Source organism: Phragmites australis, chromosome 5 (assembly GCF_958298935.1).
Source record: "Phragmites australis chromosome 5, lpPhrAust1.1, whole genome shotgun sequence".
Lineage (NCBI taxonomy): Eukaryota > Viridiplantae > Streptophyta > Magnoliopsida > Poales > Poaceae > Phragmites > Phragmites australis.
Window position 1 is genome coordinate 42319838 of NC_084925.1, and position 23344 is coordinate 42343181.

Consider the following 23344-nt stretch of genomic DNA (forward strand, 5'->3'; position numbering starts at 1 on the left):
GTCCGCAACGGCTAAGTCAAAAGACAAAGGCACGAACTTCCTTGCTCAGGATATAGGTCGATCCAGCACGGAGCACGCCACGACCAGTGAACACTTTCCTATTTTGCGACCACTCAAACAGGTAGACTGGAGACACGTGCGGGCGGAAATGCGACCAAGAGTCCCCACGGTTTGGTGGTGCTCGGGCTAGGACGGACCGGACCGAGCACTGACAGCCCGCCCCCAGGGTCTAGGCTCCCGATCGCTCTTTGCTCGAGCAGTGAGATTACCCGAGAACCCTAGAGGCTCGGTAGTGCCCGGGGCCTTTTAAGCGGACCGAACACCACAACCACCATGAATGACTTCGGTCAGACATCGCCGTTCATACGGTACACCATTCTACTGTCCGTTCTATCGTTCCAGGAAAAGCGGACACGTGGGCAGGGTTTTTGTGCGCGAGGAGACCATCTAGCCGAACAGATTAGAATACGAGGGCCCCGAGGATAACTCGGGAACAATATATTAATGAATGTAAATTCGTATGAATTTAACCACTCACCGGACAGCTGTCAGCTTTTCACCCGACCGATCCAGGAGAGGCATGCGCTCCGAGCTCGGGGTGCCCGGGAACTTGGTTCCTTTGGCTGGAGCGCCCGAGCACTGGGGAGCGTGATGGGGAGCCTGGGACCAGGCGATCCTGACCACTCATGCCCAAGCAATAGGACCACCCGAGGACCCCCAGGCCCGAGCAGCGACTTGGGCGCTGAGGCCCTCGCGGTCAAGCTGCTTTTCGCTCTTAATTGTTGATCTGTGATTCGAGAAAATAGAAGGATTCTTTGCTTGGTGTGCTCTGTTAGTAAGGTACTCATTATAGGCTGCTCTCATTTTCGACCCGAGACCTCTCGAATACCCGAACCGGCGGACAATACAGGCAGAGGCATAACCCAGAGGTCCTATGGTTCGATGACGCCCGGGTATGATAGACCAGACCAAGCACCGACAGCCCGCCCTTGGGGCCTAGGCTCCGGACTACTCTTTGCTCGAGCGATAGGATTACCTGAGAACCCCAGGGACTCGGTCATGCCCGGAGGATTACCACGACACCGAACTCCACAGCCTACCACGACAGACATAGGTCAGCGGCAACTGCCCGCGCGCATACCTATCGGGATTCTTTTATCAACGGGGAAAAATGAGAGAGTAATTTTTTCTCGCACAATCGAGCATCTCACCAGACAGATTAAACATATGGTTTCCAGAAAAAATAAAATTTGACATAAGAACTGGACATTGATAACATATATATTGTATTGACAATTGACAGTTGACAATTTTTACAAGTCTGGGTGACTTACCCGGTTAGTGGTAGCCCCCGGCCAACTTTGGGGGGGGGGGGGGAAGCCCCTAGCCTGGTTGGCCTGAGCACGCATACATGCCATCTATAGGAAGAATTTGTGCAGATGCTCGATGTTCCATGCGTTGGGAAGCGGCTGCCCGTCCTCTGCAGCCAGCTGAAAAGAGCCTTCTCGCGGGACACCGATCACGGTAAAGGGGCCTTCCCACATAGGGGACAATTTATTCCTTCATTCGCATGATTGGATGCATCGGAGAACTAGATCCTCCACCTCGAGAGACCGGGCTCGGACGTGACGCTGATGATAGCACCGCAGGCTTTACTGGTAGCGGGCTGCTCGGACGGCGGCACGTCGCCGGCGCTCTTCCAAGTAGTCGACGTCGTCGCGCCTTCACTGTTCCTGTTCGCCTTTAGAGTAGGCATGCACCCGAGGGGAGCAAGAGTGAGCTCAGAGGGGAGGACTGCCTCCGCGCCGTACACAAGGAAGAAAGGAGTCTCCCCGGTAGCGCGACTCGGCGTGGTCCGATTGGCCCATAGCACGACAGGCAGCTCGTCGATCAACCCTTTCCCGTGCTTTGCGAGCATATTGTAGGTCTGGGTTTTGAGCCCCTTCAGTATCTCCGTGTTGGCGTGCTCGACCTACCCATTGCTCCGAGGATGAGCGACAGAGGCGAAGCAGAGCTTGATGCCGAGGTCCTCGCAGTAGTCCCCGAACAGGGCACTTGTGAACTGGGTGCCATTGTCGGTGATGATCCGGTTCGGGACACCGAAGCGACTGGTGATACCGCAGATGAACTGGAGCGCCGTGTTTTTGGTCACCTTGACGACTGGAACCGCCTCCGGCCACTTGGTAAACTTGTCGATGGTGACATAGAGGTACTCATAGCCCCCGATTGCTCGGGGGAATGGACCTAGAATGTCCAACCCTCCAACCGCGAAGGGCCATGATAGGGGGATGGTTTGAAGAGCCTAAGCCGGCTGGTGAATCTGTGTGGAACTGGCATGCCCTGCAGCGCCGAATCAGCTCGGAAGCATCCTGGAGGGCTGTAGGCCAGTAGAAACCTTGCCGGAAGGCCTTCCTGACCAACGTGCGAAATGATGCATGGCCACCGCACTCGCCCTCGTGGACCTCAGTGAGAAGCTCGCAGCCTTCTGCTCGGGTGATGCATTTTAGGAGGACGCCGCCTGTGCCACGCCGGTAGAGATCCCCATCTACTATGGTATAGCGTTTGAACTGCCGAGCAATACTTTCAGCAGAGGCATCATCCCCAGGGAGGAACTTTTCTTTCAAGTACCCTCGGATCTCGTCCATCCACGAGGCATCTTGAGAACAGCCAGCAAGCCAACGCACTCGTCGGGCGGCGGCACCCTGTCGGGGCTTCCCATTGAGGGCGCCGCCGGGGTCCTCTGAACTGGGCTCGAGGTTTCCCCTTCGTCCTGTTTGGCAGGCAGGACGGAAGGCCGTGTGAGTCTTTCTACAAAGACTCCGGCAGGGCCGCGCGCACGGGAAGAGGCCAGGTGAGAGAGGTCATCGGCCAGGGCGTTGTCGCGGCGGGAGATGTACCGCAGCTCCAGGCCATCGAAGTGCCTCTCCAGCTTCCTGACTTCCACCACGTATGCCGCCATTTGAGGATCCGTGCACTGGTATTATTTCGATACCTGGTTGACCACCAGCTGGGAGTCTCCCTTGACCAGGAGGCGATGAATCCCGAGGCTCACCGCAGCCCGGAGGCCAGCGATGAGGCCCTCATATTCCGCCATGTTGTTGGTTGCTCGGAACTGCAGTTGCATGACGTACCGGAGTTCTTCACCTGTTGGGGAGGTGAGAACCACTCCGGCCCCCGCGCCTTTCAGCGTGAGAGAACCATCGAAGTGCATAATCTAGTACCCAGGCGCATCGTGCCCGGGATATGCGGAAATCTCTTCTTGGTCGACCTCGGGGACGGGCATCCACTTTGCCACGAAGTCAGAGAGCGCCTGGCTTTTGATCGCCTGGCGGCTGACAAAGTGCAGGTCGAACTCCGCCAGCTCCACCGCCCACTTGACGACGTGCCCGGTGCCTTCTCGGTTCCGGAGGATGGGCCCCAGTGGGTACGTGGTAACCACCGAGACCTTGTGCGCCTGGAAGTAGTGGTGCAGCTTCTGGGAAGCAACGAGCACGGCGTAGAGCAGCTTCTGGGCTTGGGGGTATCTTATCTTGGCATCCCGAAGGACTTCACTGATGAAATATACCGGTCGCTGTACGCGGTGGGCCTGGACTGCGGCTTCATCCGAGGTCTGTTACAGCCCCCGAGCTCGGCGATGTGGTCGGGGCTGGCTGGGTGCTTGGGCTTGACTCCTTGGTCAGGTGGAGCCGAGTGCTCAGGCTCGACTCCCTGGCCGGGAGGAGCCAAGAGGACTGGGGAGTGCTCGGGGGCGGCTGGGAGCTGGGACCCAGCATCTTGCCCCGAGCACTCATCGCGCTCCACCACCAGTACCATGCTCACGACATGAGGAGTGGCCGATATGTAGAGCAGTAGTGAATCGCCCTCGGAGGGGGCCACCAGTACGGGCGGCGAGGTGAGGCACTTCTTCAGATCACGGAAGGCTTGCTCGGCCTCCGGCGTCCAGTCGAAACGACCGGTCTTCTTCAGAAGCTTGAAGAGGGGTTTCCTTGCTCCCCAAGTTTGGAGATGAAGCGTCCGAGGGCCGCCATGCAGCCGGCGAGACGCTGCACTTCCTTGAGTTGAGCCGGGGATCGCGTCTGCTCGATGGCCCGGATCTTCTCTGGGTTGGTCTCGATCCCTCGGCTGGAGACCAAGAAACCGAGGAGCTTGCCCGCAGGTACCCTGAAGACACACTTCTCGGGGTTGAGCTTCAAGCGGGTAGTGCGGAGACTGTTGAAAGTCTCGGCAAGATCTTCAAGCAGGGTGGCGCGGTCTCGGGACTTGACCACGAGATCATCGATGTAGGCCTCGACATCGCGGCCAACCTACGAGTCAAGGGTGATGCGGACAACACGCTGGAAAGAAGACCCAGCGTTGCGCAAACCAAAAGGCATCGATACATAGCAATAAGTCCCCACCGAAGTGGTAAAAGAAGTTTTTTCTTCATCCTCTAGGGCCATGCGAATTTGGTGATAACCAGAGTTTGCATCTAAAAAACATAAAAGATCACATCCTACAGTTGCATCTACAATCTGATCTATGCGGGATAAAAGAAAAGAATCTTTTGGGCAAGCCTTGTTTATATCGGTGTAATCCACGCATATGCGGAGCTTGCCATTGGCCTTCAGGACGATGACTGGGTTTGCTAGCCACTTGGGGTGGAGGACTTCTCGGATGAATCCGGCATCAAGGAGCTTACTGACTTTCTCCTGGATGAACTCCTGGCGCTCGGGCGCCTGCCGTCGGACTTTCTGCTTCACCAGGCGTGCATCCGGGCGCACAACCAGGTGGTGCTCGATCACCTCCCTAGTGATCCCGGGCATATCGGACGGCTGCCATGCAAACACGTCGACGTTAGCCCGGAGGAAGGTGACGAGCGCGCTTTTCTATTTGCCGCCCAAGTCGCCGCCGATTCGGACGACCTGGGAGGCGTCTTCGCCCACCACGACCTCCTTCGTAGGAACGGAGGCGTCGGTAGTGAGTCGGGGTTTGGATGAAGAGGGTCTCGGCCCCCTGGACGACCTTCGACCTCGGCCCGAGCTGAGACCAAGACCGAGTATAACTGCTCGACGCAGGAGACGGCACTGCTGGTCTCGGTGGACATGGAGATGGGGCCCACCGGGCCCGGCATCTTAACCGTGAGGTACGCGTAGTGCGTGGCCACCATGAACCGAGCGAGCATCGGGCGCCCGTGGATGGTGTTGTAGGGGAGGGGGAGCTCCACGATGTCGAATATGACGTTCTCCGTTCAGAAGTTATCCCGGCTCCCGAATATCACGGGCAACTCGACCTGCCCGAGGGGCAAGGAGTGCCCGGATGCCACCCCGTAAAAGGGGAGTGACGGCTTTAGACGCCTGGAGGGCACCTGCAGCTTCTCGAAAGCCTCCCTGGAGAGGAGGTTAAGGCCTGCGCCTCGTCGATCAGCACTCTTCTGACCTTCACATTGCATATGGTGGGAGACACTACCAGGGGTAGTCGCCCCACGCCTACAGGTGCATCCGACCACTTCAGGGGCCTTGCGACCTCTTCGCTCGGGGTCACTGAGCACACCTCGCGCCGCATGGTCTTGACACTGCGGCGGGAGGAGGGCGTGTACGCGCCTCCGTCGATGAAGGTGACGGTGTGCTCAGGCTCCTGGAAGCCGAGCTCTTGGTTGTCAGGGGCGGCTCTGTCGTCGTCGCCCCTGCGGGGCTCCTCGCGGTCCCTCTGGCGCTGCTCGATGAGGCCTTTGACCGTGCGGCACTCCGTGAGGTCATGCCACCTGGTTTGGTGGATCTGGCACCACTTCCCCGGCTCGGGCCCCGCGGGAGCAGGGGCCCTTGCCGGAGCGGGAGCCCTTGCGGGAGCCGGAGCCCTAGGAGGGGCTCAGGTTGGAGCCCTCGCGGGCGCAGGCCGTCTGCCGGCGGCCGCCCGGCGTGCTTGCCGGCGATCGGGTTCCTGGGCCGGCCCATGGGCGGGGCCCTGGGCTGGCTCGATGGGGACAGCCTTGCGCCTCCTTCTCTTCTTCTTTTCCCGCCTATCGGAGCGGGAAGGACCTGGCTGATCGGTGGCGGGGTGCTCAGGGCGCGGAACATGCCATGCCCGAGCTTCCGCCGCCTTGGCGCACTTGTCGGCTAGCGCGAAAAGCTCCGCGGTGGTTTCGACCTCGTGCGTGCCTAGCTTCTTGAGTATCCGCTTGTCGCGGACACCCTGCCGGAATGCGACAATGATAGCGTGGGGGGTTATCCGCGGGATGATGTTGCGGACCTGGCTGAAGCGCTGTATAAAGCGCCACAGCGTCTCCCCCTCCTACTGTTTGACGGCGTGGAGGTCACACTCCAGGCCGGGGCGCGTGAATGTGCCCTGAAAGTTAGTCACAAACTGGTGGCAAAGATCATCCTAGAAGCTGATAGATCCTAGGGGTAAGTTTATAAGCCAAGAGCGGGCAGAACCCCTCAAGGCGACATGAAAGTAGTTGGCCATCACCTTTTCGCTACCGCCAGCCGCTTGGACAGCAGTGGTGTATATCTTGAGGAACTCGACGGGGTCGATGGACCCGTCGTACTTCTCCAGCAGTTCTGGCCGGAACTTGGTGGGTCATTTGACCCGGCGGAGCTCGCTGGTGAAGGCTCGGCAACCGGTGTCGTACCCTGCGGCGCGGGCAGCGCTCTTGGGCGGTGAACGTTGGCGAGCCGGGGAGCCCCGACGATCATGGGCCAGCAAGGAGGAGGCCTGGTCCTCGGCTTCAGCCTCATGCCGGGTCTCCCACTGGCGCTCGAGGGTGACGTGCACGTCTTCGATGCCCCTCCGCTCGTTGAGGTGCAAGCGGAGGTCCTAAGCTCCGGTAGTGGCCAGGGGGGCAGCGCTCCGCTTGGAGGTCCCCTGGCCAGTGCGACCGCCACCTGATGATGGGCCTGTCTTAGCTGCGCTGTGGTGTGAGGTAGTGCGGGAACTTTCGACCAGCACCTGGTGATGGGCCGTGCCGACTAAGGCGGCTACTTCCTGGAGCCAGCGGCCTTCCGAGGTTTCCCCCACCGCCTGGACTGGCGGGTGCCTGAGGAGAGCTTGCGCCGCAAGCAGCGCACTCCCAGGACTGGCTTCGCCGAAGGCGAGCCTACGCCGCAACGGCGCCCGGCGCTGTCCAGACGTGGATCTGGCGGCAGGAGTTTCGGCCACCTACTGGGGGTTGGATGGTGCACCAGCAACGGCGGCGCCGGACCTACTGGGCCCAGCACCATGGTCCCCCTAAGAGGGGAACACCGTGCGTGCAGATCGTGGCTGCTGCTGGGAAACAGCAGCGATTGGGGCCTCCTGAGCGAGGGGCTCCATTTCCTCACTGGAGCTGGAGCCAGAGCACCGGAGATGATGGCCACCAGCCATTTTTTCTGCAAGAGAAAACAAACAAACAAATTTAGGGATGCAATCTCCCTACCTGGCGCGCCAGCTGTCGGAGGGTTAGCTCCTGTCGCAGGGATCCTGAGGGACCCCTTTTTAGAGATTCGCCCGGGGGGATGATTCTGAATATGTTTGCTGGAGAAATAAATGGATATGAATGCGATGACTGATGGGGTGGAATGATCTAATGTAGAAAAGAGTAAATGCGCTGGGGGATTTTTAGACAGGTTCGGACCGCACTATGCGTAACACCCTACTCCTGTGTGGATGCTATAAATGCCCTGAGAATGTCTCTCAGGAATGTGCTAGTTACAAGAATATTTGTCTATCCTAGAGCCTGGGGCTCCTTGTTCTTCGGTTTCTATGCTCGTACGAAGGTGTTCTTCGATCTGTGTGTGTCTGTTGGCTTTGGGTGCGCTTTGCCTGAGAGTTCGAGCGTCGCCCTTGAATTAACTCTCCTTCTCAGACTTCAGCGCTTCAGATCTCTAGGCTCTCAGAGCTTGTCTTTGTTCGCGCTGCTGGCCGCTTTATATACCCGCCGGCGGTAGCGTGCCCCGAAAGGGAGGGCACGAGCTCCAAGGTGCCATAAATATGCGTCATCATGGCCTCTGTGCGAAGTGACTGGGTTGAAAACGCGTCCCGCGCCCGGTCTTCAGTCGTCATGATGGCGCTGGCAATGGGCGCCGTGGAGAGGGCCCACGGGCAGCCGCAGAGCGGCCCGGCGTGCCCGCCCCGTCTTGTTCGCCTGCCACAGCATCGCGGTAGACGGAACGCCTCGGGCCTCACAATGCTATCAAGAGGCGCGCCGGATAGCGCGGGATGGGACCCGTGCATTAAATGTCCCCACGCCCTTCTGCCAGAATATGGTAGAAACTGACACCGAGCGTGGCGGGAGCAGTTGGAGGTAACAGGCCACGCGCGCTCTTCAATGCGGCCTCGGGCCTTTCACTGGCTGACACCTCATCGCTGGACCCCTGTAGGGGCCACTGTTCACCTCCCCGAGCACTCTCTCCCGAGAACGCCCTTTCTCGGTCCTCGGGGAACCGAGTGCTCTGGGGCCACTATTCATGGCCCGAGCATTCTCTCCCGGTCTTGACTGTACGGATCCTCGGGGAACCGAGTGCTCGGGGCCGCTGCTCGCAGCCCCGAGCACTCTCTCCCGGAACTTCCTTCGTTGGGACCTCGGGGCACTCGGTGTGCTCGGGGGGCCACTGCTCGCGGCCCCGGGCACACCCCTCCCGATACTTGGTTTTTCCTGGTCGTCGGGGGACTTAGGTGCTTGGGGGTCACTGTTCACCTCCCCGAACCCTTTCTTCCCGGTCCTTTAGTTTTCGCAGATCGTCGGGGAACCCGGGTACTCGGGGACCACTGACTGTGGCCCCGAGCGCCCTCTCCCGGGACTTAGTCTTTTTTACCTCGCGGAGATGACCTCTGCGGGAGGGCGCCATGTGGCGGATTACTGGCCTGGCCTCGGGATTCGGGGACCCCTGGTTCCTGATTCATCGACAGTTGCGTAAGACCATGTTGGATGAGAATGATGAATCCTGAGTTAGGGTTAGATCAGGGGCAAATCAGGGTTCCTTCGGGAATGCCTAGGGAGTCGGAGTACTATCGGTGTGACAGGCTTTAGGAGGAGTGCTGTCCGTGTGGCAGACTCCATGTGGAGATGTTTGCCATGGCTCGTTTAAGGACCGAGTTGATGTGAAATCCTACCTAGTCTATACAGTACAACCACTTGACCCTGTATGGGCAGGGCTTAGTCTAAATCCCTCAGCTAGTCTACTACCGTCTGGAGGTAGTCGTGCAGCGTGGAACCATGGAGCAGGTGCAAGCGGTGCAGGCTTGGCAACCCGGTTGGAGGCCTAGCTAAAGGTCATGAACCCCTGGTTAGCTCCCGTAGGCGGTTAGTGAGATGATGCTGTGGTGGGTAATGGCTTTGTTGAGTCGCGCTTCCACGGCGGTGGAATGTTGTCGAGCTCAGCTTATGGGTAAAGTGTACAACTCTACAGAGGTAAAACTATTCGAATAGCCGTGTCCACGGTCATAGACGAACTATAGTTCGGTCGCATCAACTAGCATGGGTTGCGTGTGTACTCCTTGTGAGTGAGTGGGCAAGGTATGCCCTGTTTTGGGACATAGGTCTGGCCGCGCGCCGTGAGTTGCCGTGGACGGAGTGTCCAACAACAATAAAACTTGGACAACCTATTCTTAATACTGATGTCGTTTTCATAAACCGCTTCATATAAAAAGAACCATGCATGTGTAAAACTTAGCTTTCTGCAAAAAAAAAATTAACCTTACAACTTATCCTTGTCATCCATTTATGCATGTATTCATACCCCTGTTATAGGGCAAGGGTTAATACTTGTTGAGTACTCTTGTACTCACTCTTATTTGTGTTTTCAGAGGACGATCCGAACTTCACCGAAGCAGATAGTGAGGCAGACGAGTAGGCTCGATCGCGTCCGCACCTGAGTTGCCTGTGGAGTGACGTGTTCGTCATGCTGTCTCTGCTGTGCACTCTGTTGTCGTGAACCCTTTTAATAATGCACCTGGGATTAGTGTTGTATGTGTTATTAGGATGATGGATTATACTCACCGTTTCTCGTGTTATATGACATTGATAAGAGCTGTTGTAATACTTTTATTTACTAGCGATTGATCAGAGACTGATATAATAATGATTTTAAGCACTACAAAATAACCTGGAATGCTTTACTACAAGACTCCTATTAGGTTGTGCATGTGTTAACATGTACCGTTTCGGGTGGATAAAGAATAAGAGCAAATAAGTCATGAAGGCGCATGAGCCATGGGTTGGCAGCATAAACCGATGAACGCAGTTGGATGAAGCGCCCAGGTCTTTGGACTTGGCTTTCTTTATGCGTTTGTAAATTTGGTGTACATTTTCTACTTTGCTAAATAACAACATAATGCACATCTAAATTCTATGACAACAATCCATAATCATCAATTTTTCCGTTAAAGTCAATAATGAATGAGTATTATTATCCTTATCACCGGTGTGTGTATTTTTAGAACACTATCGGTGTACAAGTAGACAATTAGGTTTCTTTCCATGTCTTGCATCCATGTCAACCAAAGATGATAGGAGAGAGGAACAATGTACTAATCGAATCGAACTGATCACTAAGCCAACTTCAGTAGTCACGATATATTGCCTCTGTGTTAATAGTAGATTAAACTATAGGACAACAGAAGATAATTGTGATATTTTATCCACTCATTTACAGAGTGTGAGAAGGAATTCAAGTGAAAAAAAATAGACTTCAGTATTTATTGGGATCAAAGAGCTAGAAGCCCAATTGCCCACGTGTTAAAAAAAAACATAAATATTAAATATTTTAATATTAAGTAAAAACTTATTTAAATATAAAGATATGAATGCGTTGTGGGAGTGCCATCGGGAGCTATACTGTAATTTTATTTCATATGAGATCTGAAAAAGGAGGAGAAAGAGAATAGGGAAGAGTGAGATGAGAATCAATCTCATCATAAAGTTTAATGAAAAAAAGAATATATTATTTTTTCAAAAAAGAATATAAAGAATATAACGTGGCAACGCACCACCCACCTACTGCACACAAGGATTTATGAGTTCACCGCTCAAGTGACTTGGCACACAGATCAAGAAGCAAAAGCGGAAACAGACAAAACCTGATCCTTACCCGATCCAGACCGTCCAATCGCCAGATCCAACGACCAGCATCCCCCGCAATCCCCCGTCATCCTATCCACTGCTCCCTCCGCTCCCACTTCAGTATACTAGGTTCCACTCGCCGCTCACACTCGCTCACGTTGAGCTCAAACGAAAGATCCTCCCGAGATCGAACTCCGGAGCCTCGAATCCACGCAACAATGACCTCCCTCTCCTCCGCCGTGGCATTGCCGTCCTCGTGCCGGGCCCGTCCGATGGGGGGCAGCAGAAGGGCACGGCTGCTGGTGACGCGCGCGGCGGCGTCGAGCCCGAAGCTGCCGGTCGGGCGGCGGCTGCGGGTGGCGGTGGTGGGAGGCGGCCCCGCGGGTGGCGCCGCGGCGGAGGCGCTGGCGAAGGGCGGCGTGGAGACGGTGCTGATCGAGCGGAAGCTTGACAACTGCAAGCCGTGCGGCGGGGCCATCCCGCTGTGCATGGTGTCGGAGTTCGACCTGCCGCTGGACCTCGTGGACCGGAGGGTGAGGAAGATGAAGATGATATCGCCATCCAACGTCGCAGTGGACATCGGACGCACGCTCGCGCCGCACGAGTACATCGGGATGGTCAGGCGCGAGGTGCTCGACGCCTACCTCCGCTCCCGGGCCGAGTCCGCCGGCGCGGAAGTCGTCAATGGCCTCTTCCTAAGGTATGCACTCAAACAAAACAGCAAGAATATGAAGGAACTGAAGAGCATGTGTGTCGTACGCATGCATTGATACTGGAAGCATTAAAATTCATGAAAAATAATACTCGCTCTGTTCACAAACATGTTTAAACTTTGACTGTCAATATGTTGTTGAATATTTCGATCGAATTTTTAAAAAAGTTATAGCTAGATTTGTCATTAAAAGTAGTTTTAAAATATCACAACTTTATCATATTTTACATATATTTTATATAAGTAATTAGTGATCAAAGTATTGTATTGGTGATGGTATCGATATTAAAACAATATTCTTTTGTGACCGGAGGAAGTGCTACGTTGTGGATGCATTTCTTTCCACTACTCCAATTAATAAATTTGTGCATGTTTGTTTGGACCCCTAATTCTAGTACTTTCACAAACTTTAGGGAATTGATTCCAATTGAATGAAACAAAAGTACACATAGAAAATCGCTCTGCGTGCTGCAGACTTTATTTGACTAAATGACAACATTCTTGTGCTAGAATAAGAAATCCGACACTAAAATCTCCAAATTGTCGGCATCTCCTCTTTCTGAATGTTTTGCTCAGGTACGAGGCACCCAAGGAACCGAACGGCTCGTACGTGGTGCACTACAATCACTACGACAGCACCAACGGCAAGGTCGGCGGCGAGAAGCGCTCGTTCGAGGTGGACGCGATCGTGGGCGCGGACGGCGCCAACTCCCGCGTGGCCAAGGACATGGGCGCGGGCGACTACGAGTACGCCATCGCGTTCCAGGAGCGCGTCAAGATCCCCAACGACAAGATGGTGTACTACGAGGAGCGCGCGGAGATGTACGTCGGCGACGACGTCTCGCCCGACTTTTACGGGTGGGTGTTCCCCAAGTGCGACCACGTCGCCGTCGGCACCGGCACCGTCACGCACAAGGCCGACATCAAGAAGTTCCAGGCCGCCACGCGCCTCCGCGCCAAGGACAAGATCGAGGGCGGCAAGATCATCCGCGTCGAGGCGCACCCCATCCCCGAGCACCCCAGGCCTAAGAGGTGATTAACTTCAGCACAATGCGCAAGCTTTGATTTTCTTTGTGCGGCATGAATTCAGAATCGCATCGCAGTTGGCCGATGAGTTTGATCATGCATGTCATGCATGTTAGCGTATATCCGTTGCACCGTGCATGGCGCTGTCAGGCACGGCAACTTCCTTCACAGGCGCAAGGATCAGGAACGATCTCCCGTCATCCCAGGAGTAGTCTACGGCAACAAACCAAGATATTTTCTGTTTTTAGTTTGCACGCACTCTATCGCCTGCATGTATATCGCCTGTTTTGTTGCTTGCTTCTTCTGTGTATCCTATTTATGTACCGATCCTTGCTAATGGAAATTATCGGTCGTGTGATGCAAATCTTCCACGCTCTCATGGTATCACGAGACGGTTCGCTTCTGCGGCCTCTCCGCTTCCGCAAACCATAGTTGCCGGCCACGCCTACCTGTGCTCGCACGCCTGCGGCTTCTCCTTGCCGCACGCCTGCACACCATTGCCTGTGCTCGCTGGTTACACCCTGCCATGGCTTCTGATGATGAAGCACGCCTGAAGCACGAGGAGGACGAACGCGCCGCACGCGTGGCTGCCGAGACCGAGCGCGCCCGCTTGGATGCGCAACGCGCTGCGGACATGCGCGCTCTCGCCGTCGCCAATGCGCGCAGTGGCCTCCACGCCCAGGCTGTTGCTGTGCAATCTATCAAGACCTTGGTGCCCGTCGTCCTCGACGTCGACTCCGCCAACTACAGCAAGTGGTCGAACCTCCTCCTCAACACGCTCGGCAAGTACGCCCTCGACAACCACGTCCTCTCCGACGACGGGGATCCCGACGACGACACGTGGTCACAGCTTGACTGCACGGTCAAGTCGTGGCTCTATGGCACGATTTCGTCGGACCTCCAGGAGCTCGTCATGCATCGCGAGGCTACGGCGCGCTCCGTCTGGCTCGGCCTTGAGCAACAATTCCTTGGCAACAAGGAAACTCGTGCGCTCTACCTCGACGCCAAGTTCCGGAACTTCATCCAAGGCGACTTGTCCATTACGGACTATTGTCGCCAACTGAAGGGCATGGCGGACGCTCTCGGCGATCTTGGTGAGCCCGTACCTGACCGGACCCTCGTCCTCAACATTCTTCGCGGCCTCAACGAAAAATTCTCCTACATGACGGCGCTCCTCAAGCGACAAAAGCCCTTCCCGTCCTTCATTGAGGTTCGTTCAGATCTCCTTTTGGAAGAGCTAACCATGGCAAACAAGTTGTCGTCGTCTTCGTCTGCCTTCCTCGCTGGCTCGACTGGCGGCTCACCCAATCGTGGCCCGACGAACGCCACCGGCGCGACGCCGAACACCTCGGGTGGATCACGCGGCAAGAACCGTCGTCGCGGACGTCGCAATGACTCCGCCGGCGGCCACAACTCTACTGGTGGCGGCAACCCCTCCTCCGTCGGCGGGCCGAACGGCAAACCAAGTTGGCCGACCGTCTGGAATCCTTGGACCGGAACCTTCCAGGTTTGGTCCGGGTCCAGCTCCTCCGCTCCCCGCCCGACTGCAAACTCTCTCGGGCCTCGTCCTTCCCAGCCGGCGCACGGACCGCAGCACGCTCTCCTCGCCAGCCCGCTCGGCGGCTTGCAGCCACATGGCGGCATGCAGGCACCTGTGCTTGGCGGCTACAGCACCATGCAGCTGGGCCCAGGCGCTGCTGTATATGGCGCAGGCCCAGGCGCTGCTGGCCAGCCGCATGCAGCTACTGGATACGGCGCTTTCCAACCGCATGCCGCTGTTTGGCCTTCGATGCAGACGTCCGGTGCTCCTGTTGTGCCCCCCTTGGGTTGGGATCAAACTGCGTTGGCTAATTCGTTTAACACAATGACGCTAAACCCTCCCACCAATACGGATTGGTACCTCGACTCCGGCGCCACCTCCCACATGACGTCGGACGCCGGTAATCTTACCACATCTCACCCACCCTCCTCTTCTACCCCCTCTAATATTGTTGTTGGCAACGGTTCCTTTCTTCCGGTCACATCCACCGGTGCCATTACCTTTTCTGCTGCCAGCGGCCCCCTCTTTTTGCGTAATGTTCTAGTGTCCCCTCATATTATCAAAAACTTAATTTCTGTCCGACAATTCACTGTTGATAACAATTGCTCACTTGAATTTGATCCGTTTGGCGTTTCTGTGAAGGATCTTCACTCCAAGAACGTGATCGCCAGGTGCAATAGTTCCGGACAACTTTACCCCCTGCGACCTGAGGCGTTTCTTCCTCATGCCCTCACCGCTGGCACTTCCTCCGTTCTTTGGCACCGTCGTCTTGGTCATCTTGGTCATGAGGCTTTCTCCAAACTTGCGAGCACTAGTGCTATTCATTGTAATAAGAGTGAGTTAGATTCCCTATGTCATGCATGTCAGCTAGGCCGCCACACACGCTTGCCATTCGCTAGCTCATCATCTCGTGCATCTAAACCTTTTGATTTAATACATTGTGACCTATGGACATCTCCTGTTCTTAGTGTCTCAGGCTACAAGTATTATCTTGTTGTTTTAGATGATTGCACGCACTATTTGTGGACCTTTCCACTGCGTCTAAAATCTGACACTTTCTCCATGTTGTCACACTTTTTTTCCTATGTCACTACGCAGTTTGGTACCTCCATTAAAAGCGTTCAATGCGACAATGGTCGTGAGTTCGATAACTCCAGCTCCCGTATGCTATTTCTCACCCGCGGGGCCACTCTTCGTATGTCTTGCCCATACACCTCGCCGCAAAATGGTAGAGCTGAACGTATCATTCGCATGACCAACAACATTGTCCGCTCTTTGTTGATCCAAGCCTCCCTCCCCCCCTCATATTGGGTCGAAGCCTTGCACACGGCCACATACCTGCTGAATCGCCATCCCACCAAAACACTGCATTTTTCCACCCCTTTCTTTGCACTATATGGCACTCCTCCCTCCTACTCTCACCTCCGTGTCTTCGGATGCAAGTGCTACCCCAACCTCTCTGCCACCACCACTCACAAACTATCCCCCCGCTCAACCCTTTGTGTGTTTCTTGGCTATTCATCGGACCACAAAGGCTATCGATGCCTTGACCTCTCCTCTAACAGAGTCATTATATCTCGCCACGTCATCTTTGACGAATCCTCATTCCCTTTCGCCGAGTCAAGCTCCGACATTCCTTCCTCCAACTTTGATTTTCTCTCGGAGTTTGACGCGGCACTTTTACCACCGGTTGGCTCTAACACTTTTGCAGGATCACCTCCCAGTGCCGGCCCTGCTGCCCCTGTTGGTCTAGCACCTCAGGCTGCTGCCAGCGGAGCCGACGTTGCCCAGGCATCTTCTGACACCACCCCACAAGGCGCGGCCCAGCCGCCCTCCGCCTGCGCGCCACGAGGCGTGGCGCCCAGAACCTGCGCCGGCCAGTCACCAAGCGCATGCGTACCACGCACGGCCACGTCGAGCACCCCAGCTCCGTCGCCCACTGCGTGCGAGGCCAGCCCGTCGCCAACGGCCACGTCGAGCACCCCAGCTCCATCACCCACTGCGCGCGAGGCCCCGTGGCCCACTGCATGCGCTTCCCCTGCGCAGCAACGTCAGCGCTGCATGCCCACCCCATGCGCGCCACGCACGGATGGAGTTTCCTCTGCTTGTGCGCCACGTCGGGCTGCCCCTGTTGACCCTTGGTCACAGGCTGTTGCCAGCCCGACCGCTTCTCCACCTTGGGCTGCGAGTTCTTCGACAGATCGTGCGCAAGTTGCGGGAATGCGGCCTCCCTCTGCTGTCCCCACAGCACCTGTCACCAATGATCACGTCATGGTCACACGGGGCAAGGATGGGTTCCGCCAGCCATTGTCGCGCATGAATCTTCATGCTGCTGTCTTGTCCCCGCTGCCGAAGACTTACAGGAGTGCCTTGGCTGATCCTAACTGGCGTGACGCCATGATCGAGGAATTCTCAGCTTTACAGGCCAATCATACTTGGGACCTTGTACCTCGTCCAGCCGGTGCTAACATTGTGACAGGAAAATGGGTCTTTCGTCACAAGCTCTCTCCTACTGGTGATCTTGAGCGCTACAAAGCACGTTGGGTCCTTCGAGGTTTCACCCAACGGCCTGGCATCGACTTTGATGAAACTTTCAGTCCGGTTGTTAAGCCTGCTACTATCAGGACAGTGCTCACTGTTGCTCTCTCCCAGGATTGGCATGTTCATCAGCTTGATGTGAAGAATGCCTTCTTACATGGCACCCTTACAGAGACAGTCTATTGTGCTCAACCCTCTGGCTTCGTGGATTCAGTCAACCCTGATCATGTCTGTCGCCTGAATAAGTCTCTATATGGACTCAAGCAGGCTCCTCGCGCATGGTACAGTCGGTTTGCATCCTTTATTCTCTCCATTGGGTTCATTGGTGCCAAATCAGATTCTTCACTATTTATTCTTCGTCGCGGCAGTGATACAGCATATTTACTCTTATATGTGGATGATATCATTCTCACTGCTTCCTCTGCGATTCTCCTTCGCCATATTATAAGTGCACTTCAGCATGAGTTTTCCATGAAAGACCTGGGGCCCCTCCATCACTTTCTTGGCATGTCTGTCAGTCATCGTGATGGTGGCTTATTCCTCAGTCAGCGGCAGTATATTCTGGATATTCTTGCTCGGGCAAATATGAGTGACTGCAAGCCATGTTCTACGCCAGTTGATACGAACGCCAAGCTCGCTTCAGATGCTGGTCCCCCTGTGGCTGATCCTACGCACTACCGTGGGTTAGCCGGTGCCTTACAATATCTCACTTTCACCAGACCCGACATTGCTTATGCCGTGCAGCAAGTCTGTCTTCACATGCATGATCCTCGAGAGCCTCACTATGCTCTGGTGAAACGCATTCTTCGGTATCTAAAGGGCACACTTGAGTTTGGCTTACAGCTTCACCGCACCTCCATTGGAGCGCTCATTGCTTATTCTGATGCAGATTGGGCAGGCTGTCCCGACACTCGCCGCTCGACTTCGGGCTACGCAGTCTTTCTTGGGGACAATCTTATCTCCTGGTCTTCAAAGCGGCAGCACACCGTCTCTCGCTCCAGTGCTGAAGCTGAGTATCGGGCTGTCGCTAATGCTGTGGCTGAGACTTCTTGGCTACGCCAGTTACTGCATGAGCTCCACTGCCCGCCCCAGCGTGCTACTGTTGTCTATTGTGACAATATCAGCGCAGTCTATCTCTCTACCAATCCAGTGCAGCATCAGCGCACCAAACACATTGAGATTGACTTGCATTTTGTCCGGGACCGTGTGGCTACCGGAGCAGTGCGTGTTCTTCATGTGCCTACCTCGTCACAGTACGCTGATGTCTTCACCAAAGGCCTGCCATCCTCGCTATTCACGGAGTTCCGGTCCAGTCTGAACGTCCGCTCTGCTCCCGCTCCGACTGCGGGGGCGTGTTAGCGTATATCCGTTGCACCGTGCATGGCGCTGTCAGGCACGGCAACTTCCTTCACAGGCGCAAGGATCAGGAACGATCTCCCGTCATCCCAGGAGTAGTCTACGGCAACAAACCAAGATATTTTCTGTTTTTAGTTTGCATGCACTCTATCGCCTGCATGTATATCGCCTGTTTTGTTGCTTGCTTCTTCTGTGTATCCTATTTATGTACCGATCCTTGCTAATGGAAATTATCGGTCGTGTGATGCAAATCTTCCACGCTCTCAATGCATGGCTCAGAGTGTCAGGGCGGGTGACGCTGGTCGGCGACGCGGCGGGGTACGTGACCAAGTGCTCCGGCGAGGGCATCTACTTCGCGGCAAAGAGCGGGCGGATGTGCGCGGAGGCGATCGTGGCCGGGTCCGCGAACGGCACGAGGATGGTGGAGGAGAGCGACCTGCGCAAGTACCTGGCCGAGTTCGACCGGCTCTACTGGCCGACGTACAAGGTGCTGGACGTGCTGCAGAAGGTGTTCTACCGCTCCAACGCGGCGCGCGAGGCGTTCGTGGAGATGTGCGCCGACGACTACGTGCAGAAGATGACCTTCGACAGCTACCTCTACAAACGCGTCGTGCCGGGCAACCCGCTCGATGACATCAAGCTCGCCGTCAACACCATCGGCAGCCTCGTCAGGGCCATCGCGCTGCGCCGGGAGATGGAGAAGGTCACCTTGTGAGCGACCCGTGACGACGACGACGACGTCGTCAGAGCTGCCATTCACTTGAGACGTCCGAGTCGCAGCTGATCGATGTACTAGTAGAGATTCGCGGCTGATCAAACGGGTTAATTTAGGCCAACGTACGGAGGCACGGAGAAGAGGAGAGGTTGTGCTCGTCGATCAAGGCTGTATAGTGATCGATCCTGCCCTGTTCATGTAAAGCATCTGGTGATATTCAGAATTCGGAGCAGTTCGATTGGATTACCGAAGACGCCAACATCAGGCTGTACATAAAAGTCCCCTGTTCTGATTACTGTACCCTGTTTCTGACGAACAACGAATGAAATTGAATGGCTGAACTGTTCTTCTAGCAGAAAATATGTCTGCATACAATTATTTTTGGAGCAAAGTTTGCATGCGTACAGCAAAAGTATTGGGAGGTTGTCATGGTGAACTTACTGCTTGGCATAAATAACAAGCCTGACCTTACTGTTAAGAGTCTCTCCTATATCTCATCTTAAAACTCATCCCTTATATTCTCATACAGGGATCGTTCTTCAAAAATCCATCCATTATATTTTTTCACTCTCTATCAAATCTATTAAATCTCGATCCCTATATCTCACTTTCTTTTATTTTATCAATATATTGTAAAAAGATGATCCACACGTCAGTGGAGAGTATGGCTGGATAGAGAATGTAAGAGGCTCTTTATATTTGGAGGTTTGTTACAGTGCTGGGGAACCTCATCGCCGCTGATTTCTACGAGGGCAGGTTAGGAACTTGAATAAATATAAACAGAGGTAGTTTAGTAATTGATCTTGGATCTAATTGTACTCACGTAATCTGATCGGCATCTGCAGCTCTGATTGTCTCCCAGCAGAAGGAAAACATGTGAAAAATGAAGGTGAGATATGATCGACATGAAGTCTCAACATTTCCAACCGAAAGGGCCAGTGCCACCAACTTTACTTTGTCCATTCTATTTTGAAAAATTGAATCGACTAATGGTATGATATAGTATTCTAGAATTCGATTATATCACCGCCATTGATCCAGTTAACAGGCAAGTAGGCAACGCAACGATCAGCATCTCTCGTATAAATTATAGTGACTAGTGAGTGGCGGTGAGAGGCAGCACGCAGGAGCTAGCTAGGCACTAGTGGTAGCAATAGCTGCCTCCGATCACCAGGCCGTGAGCCGGCACGCGACGCCACTGGTGTTCGACGAGGTTAGGTGGGTGGTCCAGATCCGGTAATCCCTCCAGGAGGACTGCGCCAGCGACGACGACGACGACAACGGCATCCCGGTGTCCATGTTCAACGTGCCCAAGCAGCTGCAGGTGCACAAGCCGGAGGGCTACATGCCTCAGCTCATTGCGCTCGGCCCGTACCACCACTGGCGGTACCTCGAGCGCAAGGTCCACGCATACTACCACCGGTACCTCGACTTCAGCGGCGAGACGCTGGCGTGGATGATGCTCGTCGACATCGTGTTCCTGCTTGAGTTCTTGCAGATTTATGCCGTCGCCACCGCCAAGGGGGCGGCAGGGTGCTGCGGAGGGTGTCGTCGAGGATGGCACACCTCGTTGATGCCCATGAATGAGCTTTTACTAAACTGTCCCTTTGCCTAATTAGATTTTGGTAACAAAATTGCTAATCTATCCTATGACTTATTCTTCAACTTGATACCTGGTCTACAACTTAAAGTATCTTTTAACAAGTACTTCTCCGTTCTTAACCCTTTGATTGTTCTAAATGGACGGGTATCATAACTTCCAAGCACCATAAAATATCTATTTATATTTAGGGATGTGGTGGTTGGTTTAGAGGATACTCAAAAATAGAGGATTGATTAGGAGAGTTATTGGAGAGGATTTTTAGGGCTAAATTCCTTATATTTAGCTATAGGGGATGAGTTAGAGAGCCGTTAGAGAGGATTTTTAAAATCAAATTCTCTACATTTAGCTATAGAAGATGAGTTAGGGGAGCTACTGGAGATGCTCAAACACGCTATCGCTAACACCGCTAATTAAGCTACGGGATGACTAACACACTGAGACTGAGATCAGGAAAAATCCATACGATCAAACCTAGCACGACGTTCAGAAATGGAAAATGCACTGCCAAAATACCTTATGGTGAGGTGGATTATCCACATCATTCATATTTACACTGAGATTTGTGCAATGCATATGATATAAAACGGTGCTTTCACTGATTGCTTCTGATGGGGAGGCACGAGATATGTGATTAGAGAGGGAGTGAATAGATGTCTTACAAATTTTTTACGAAATAGATAGTCTACTCCTTATTCATCCAACATACCTTAAGAAGGAATCACTACAAAGAGCAACGCAACAGAAATTCAGGCTCAACTCGGAAGTTTCGATAAAAAATCAAATTTAAAAATGCAATAAAAGGTGGGTCTCATGATTGAAATCGAACCTTGGGTTCCACAACAAATCAATTTATTACTCAACCCTACACAAAAATTAGATCTTTAGGAGAAACACCAAAAACTCAAGGAGATGATCATAGGTGAAGAAAACCTCCAAGTTGATGGATTATAGGCAAACAAAATTCAATACCAAATTCTATACTTTTTTACGTGAATTTTATACCTCTAGAAACTAGAAAATTAACTACAACAAGATGAAAAAATTCAGCTCAAGCTCTAAAATAAAAATCACAACCGAGATCGAAAACTTAAAAAAAAAGAACCAATAGAGGAAAACTAGAAGTAGGGGAATTCAAGCATATGCAAAAATATAAACTTCATTACTCAAATAGGTCAACCCTATTTTAGGCAAACTACAAATATTTTTCTCTCAAAACTCACACATATTATCTTTCCTCTCCTCTAAAACCCTAGCACTAGTCTCTCAAATAGGTGGCACAAGAGGCTCAAATGGCTGGTTCAAACTCTCTCAGAGCCCTACCCCTTTATTTATAGGCCTAGTAAATTTGACTCCAAAATTTACTAACTTGTTACCAAAATACTTATCTCTTATAGTACACTTCTACCTACCACCGAGGGTATTTTGATTCATTTCTTGCTCTGTCCATCAAACGACCGCGACGCCTTCACGACATAGCTTCGCCTCGACTCAAGCTCGCGATGATGCCACATACTCCTCCAATCCTCCCACAGTTTTGAGGTCTAACTGTAAAACTCTCTGCACGCTTTTTAAAGGTTGAGTCGCCACTTGTTTACACCTTAAGAAAGCGTTCTGATGTCGACATGTGTACTCCGTCTTACGATCCTAACCATCAGCAAGTCTCACCCGCTTTCGATCCATCGGGCCACCTTATCACTTGCACAGACATCCATTTCGCTTAACTTTGTCAACACGCTATCTTCATCGCCCATTTCATATTTTGCTTGATCTTCACATATACAGTTAGGATCACCCTTGATCCGTTCGACCTCCTTGATCGTCCAACACCAAGCACCCGCTTAGCCCCGATCACATGCCGTCGACCGTCAAGTTGCATTCGTCACCTGAACACCATGAGATAAGCAAACACATTTCTCTAACTCCAAATCTAGTTAGTCAATAATCAAAATGCTCAAACCAAGCTCAAGCAATCCAAAACTCAACAAATCAAATTGATAAGCTTGTCAATCACTCATCACATATAAACCAAGGCACATTTTAACTTGGTTTCTCAATCTCCTCCTTGATGAGTGTATTGACAACACATCAAAACACAAAGATTTTTATTTGAAGAAGATAGGCTCATCAAAGTGACAAAAAACTTAAGAAAGAGCAAAAACATATCACTTGACATAAGAAAGGTTACATAAGACCTAAGAAAGATAAATACAATCCAAAAACCTCAAAGGAGCAATAAAACCTAAAAACACAAAATCAAATGCTTTCCCTTGATGAATGCACATCTTTTAAGGGGGTTGATTCATCAAAAGTCACATCATATGATTCTATGATAGTGTTAGTATCAAGATTGTAAACCCTGTAAGAATGACTATGAAGATAATATCGTAAGAAAATACCATCAGAAGAGCATGACTTGAACTTATCAAGATTGCCACACTTTATGATGAAGCATCGGCAACCAAAAACTCTCAAATGTGAAACTTTCGGTTTTCTCTCAAAGCGCAACTCATATGAAGTCAAATTCAAGATCGAGCGTAAGAAAATCTAATTTGAGATACAACATATTGTGCTAATAACCTCAACCCAAAATTTCCTAAGAGTCCTATGCTCATCGAGCATCATCCTAGCCATCTCCACTAAAGTCCTGTTCTTTCTTTCAACCATGTCATTCTGCTGAGAAACGCGTGGGACAGAAAATTGATGCTCAATACCATGTTCAAGGCATAAAGTATCAAAGAGATAGTTCTTTAACTCGGTATCATTATCACTGCGAATTGTTTTCAATACACCTAAGAGTTTTTTGAACAATCTCAAAGCTAAGCTTCGAAAGTGTGAAAATA

At 53.0% G+C, this 23344-nt stretch overlaps 1 protein-coding gene across 1 annotated transcript; it reads left to right on the forward strand.

Annotated features, from left to right (window-relative positions):
• Window positions 1-11155: 11155 nt before the first annotated feature.
• Window positions 11156-19261, forward strand: LOC133919786 (geranylgeranyl diphosphate reductase, chloroplastic). Its single transcript, XM_062364291.1, has 3 exons — window positions 11156-11714; window positions 12303-12758; window positions 18466-19261. The coding sequence occupies exons 1-3, from the start codon at window positions 11233-11235 to the stop codon at window positions 18899-18901; spliced, it is 1374 nt and encodes a 457-aa protein (XP_062220275.1). The 5' UTR covers window positions 11156-11232; the 3' UTR covers window positions 18902-19261.
• The last annotated feature ends 4083 nt before the right edge of the window (window positions 19262-23344 follow it).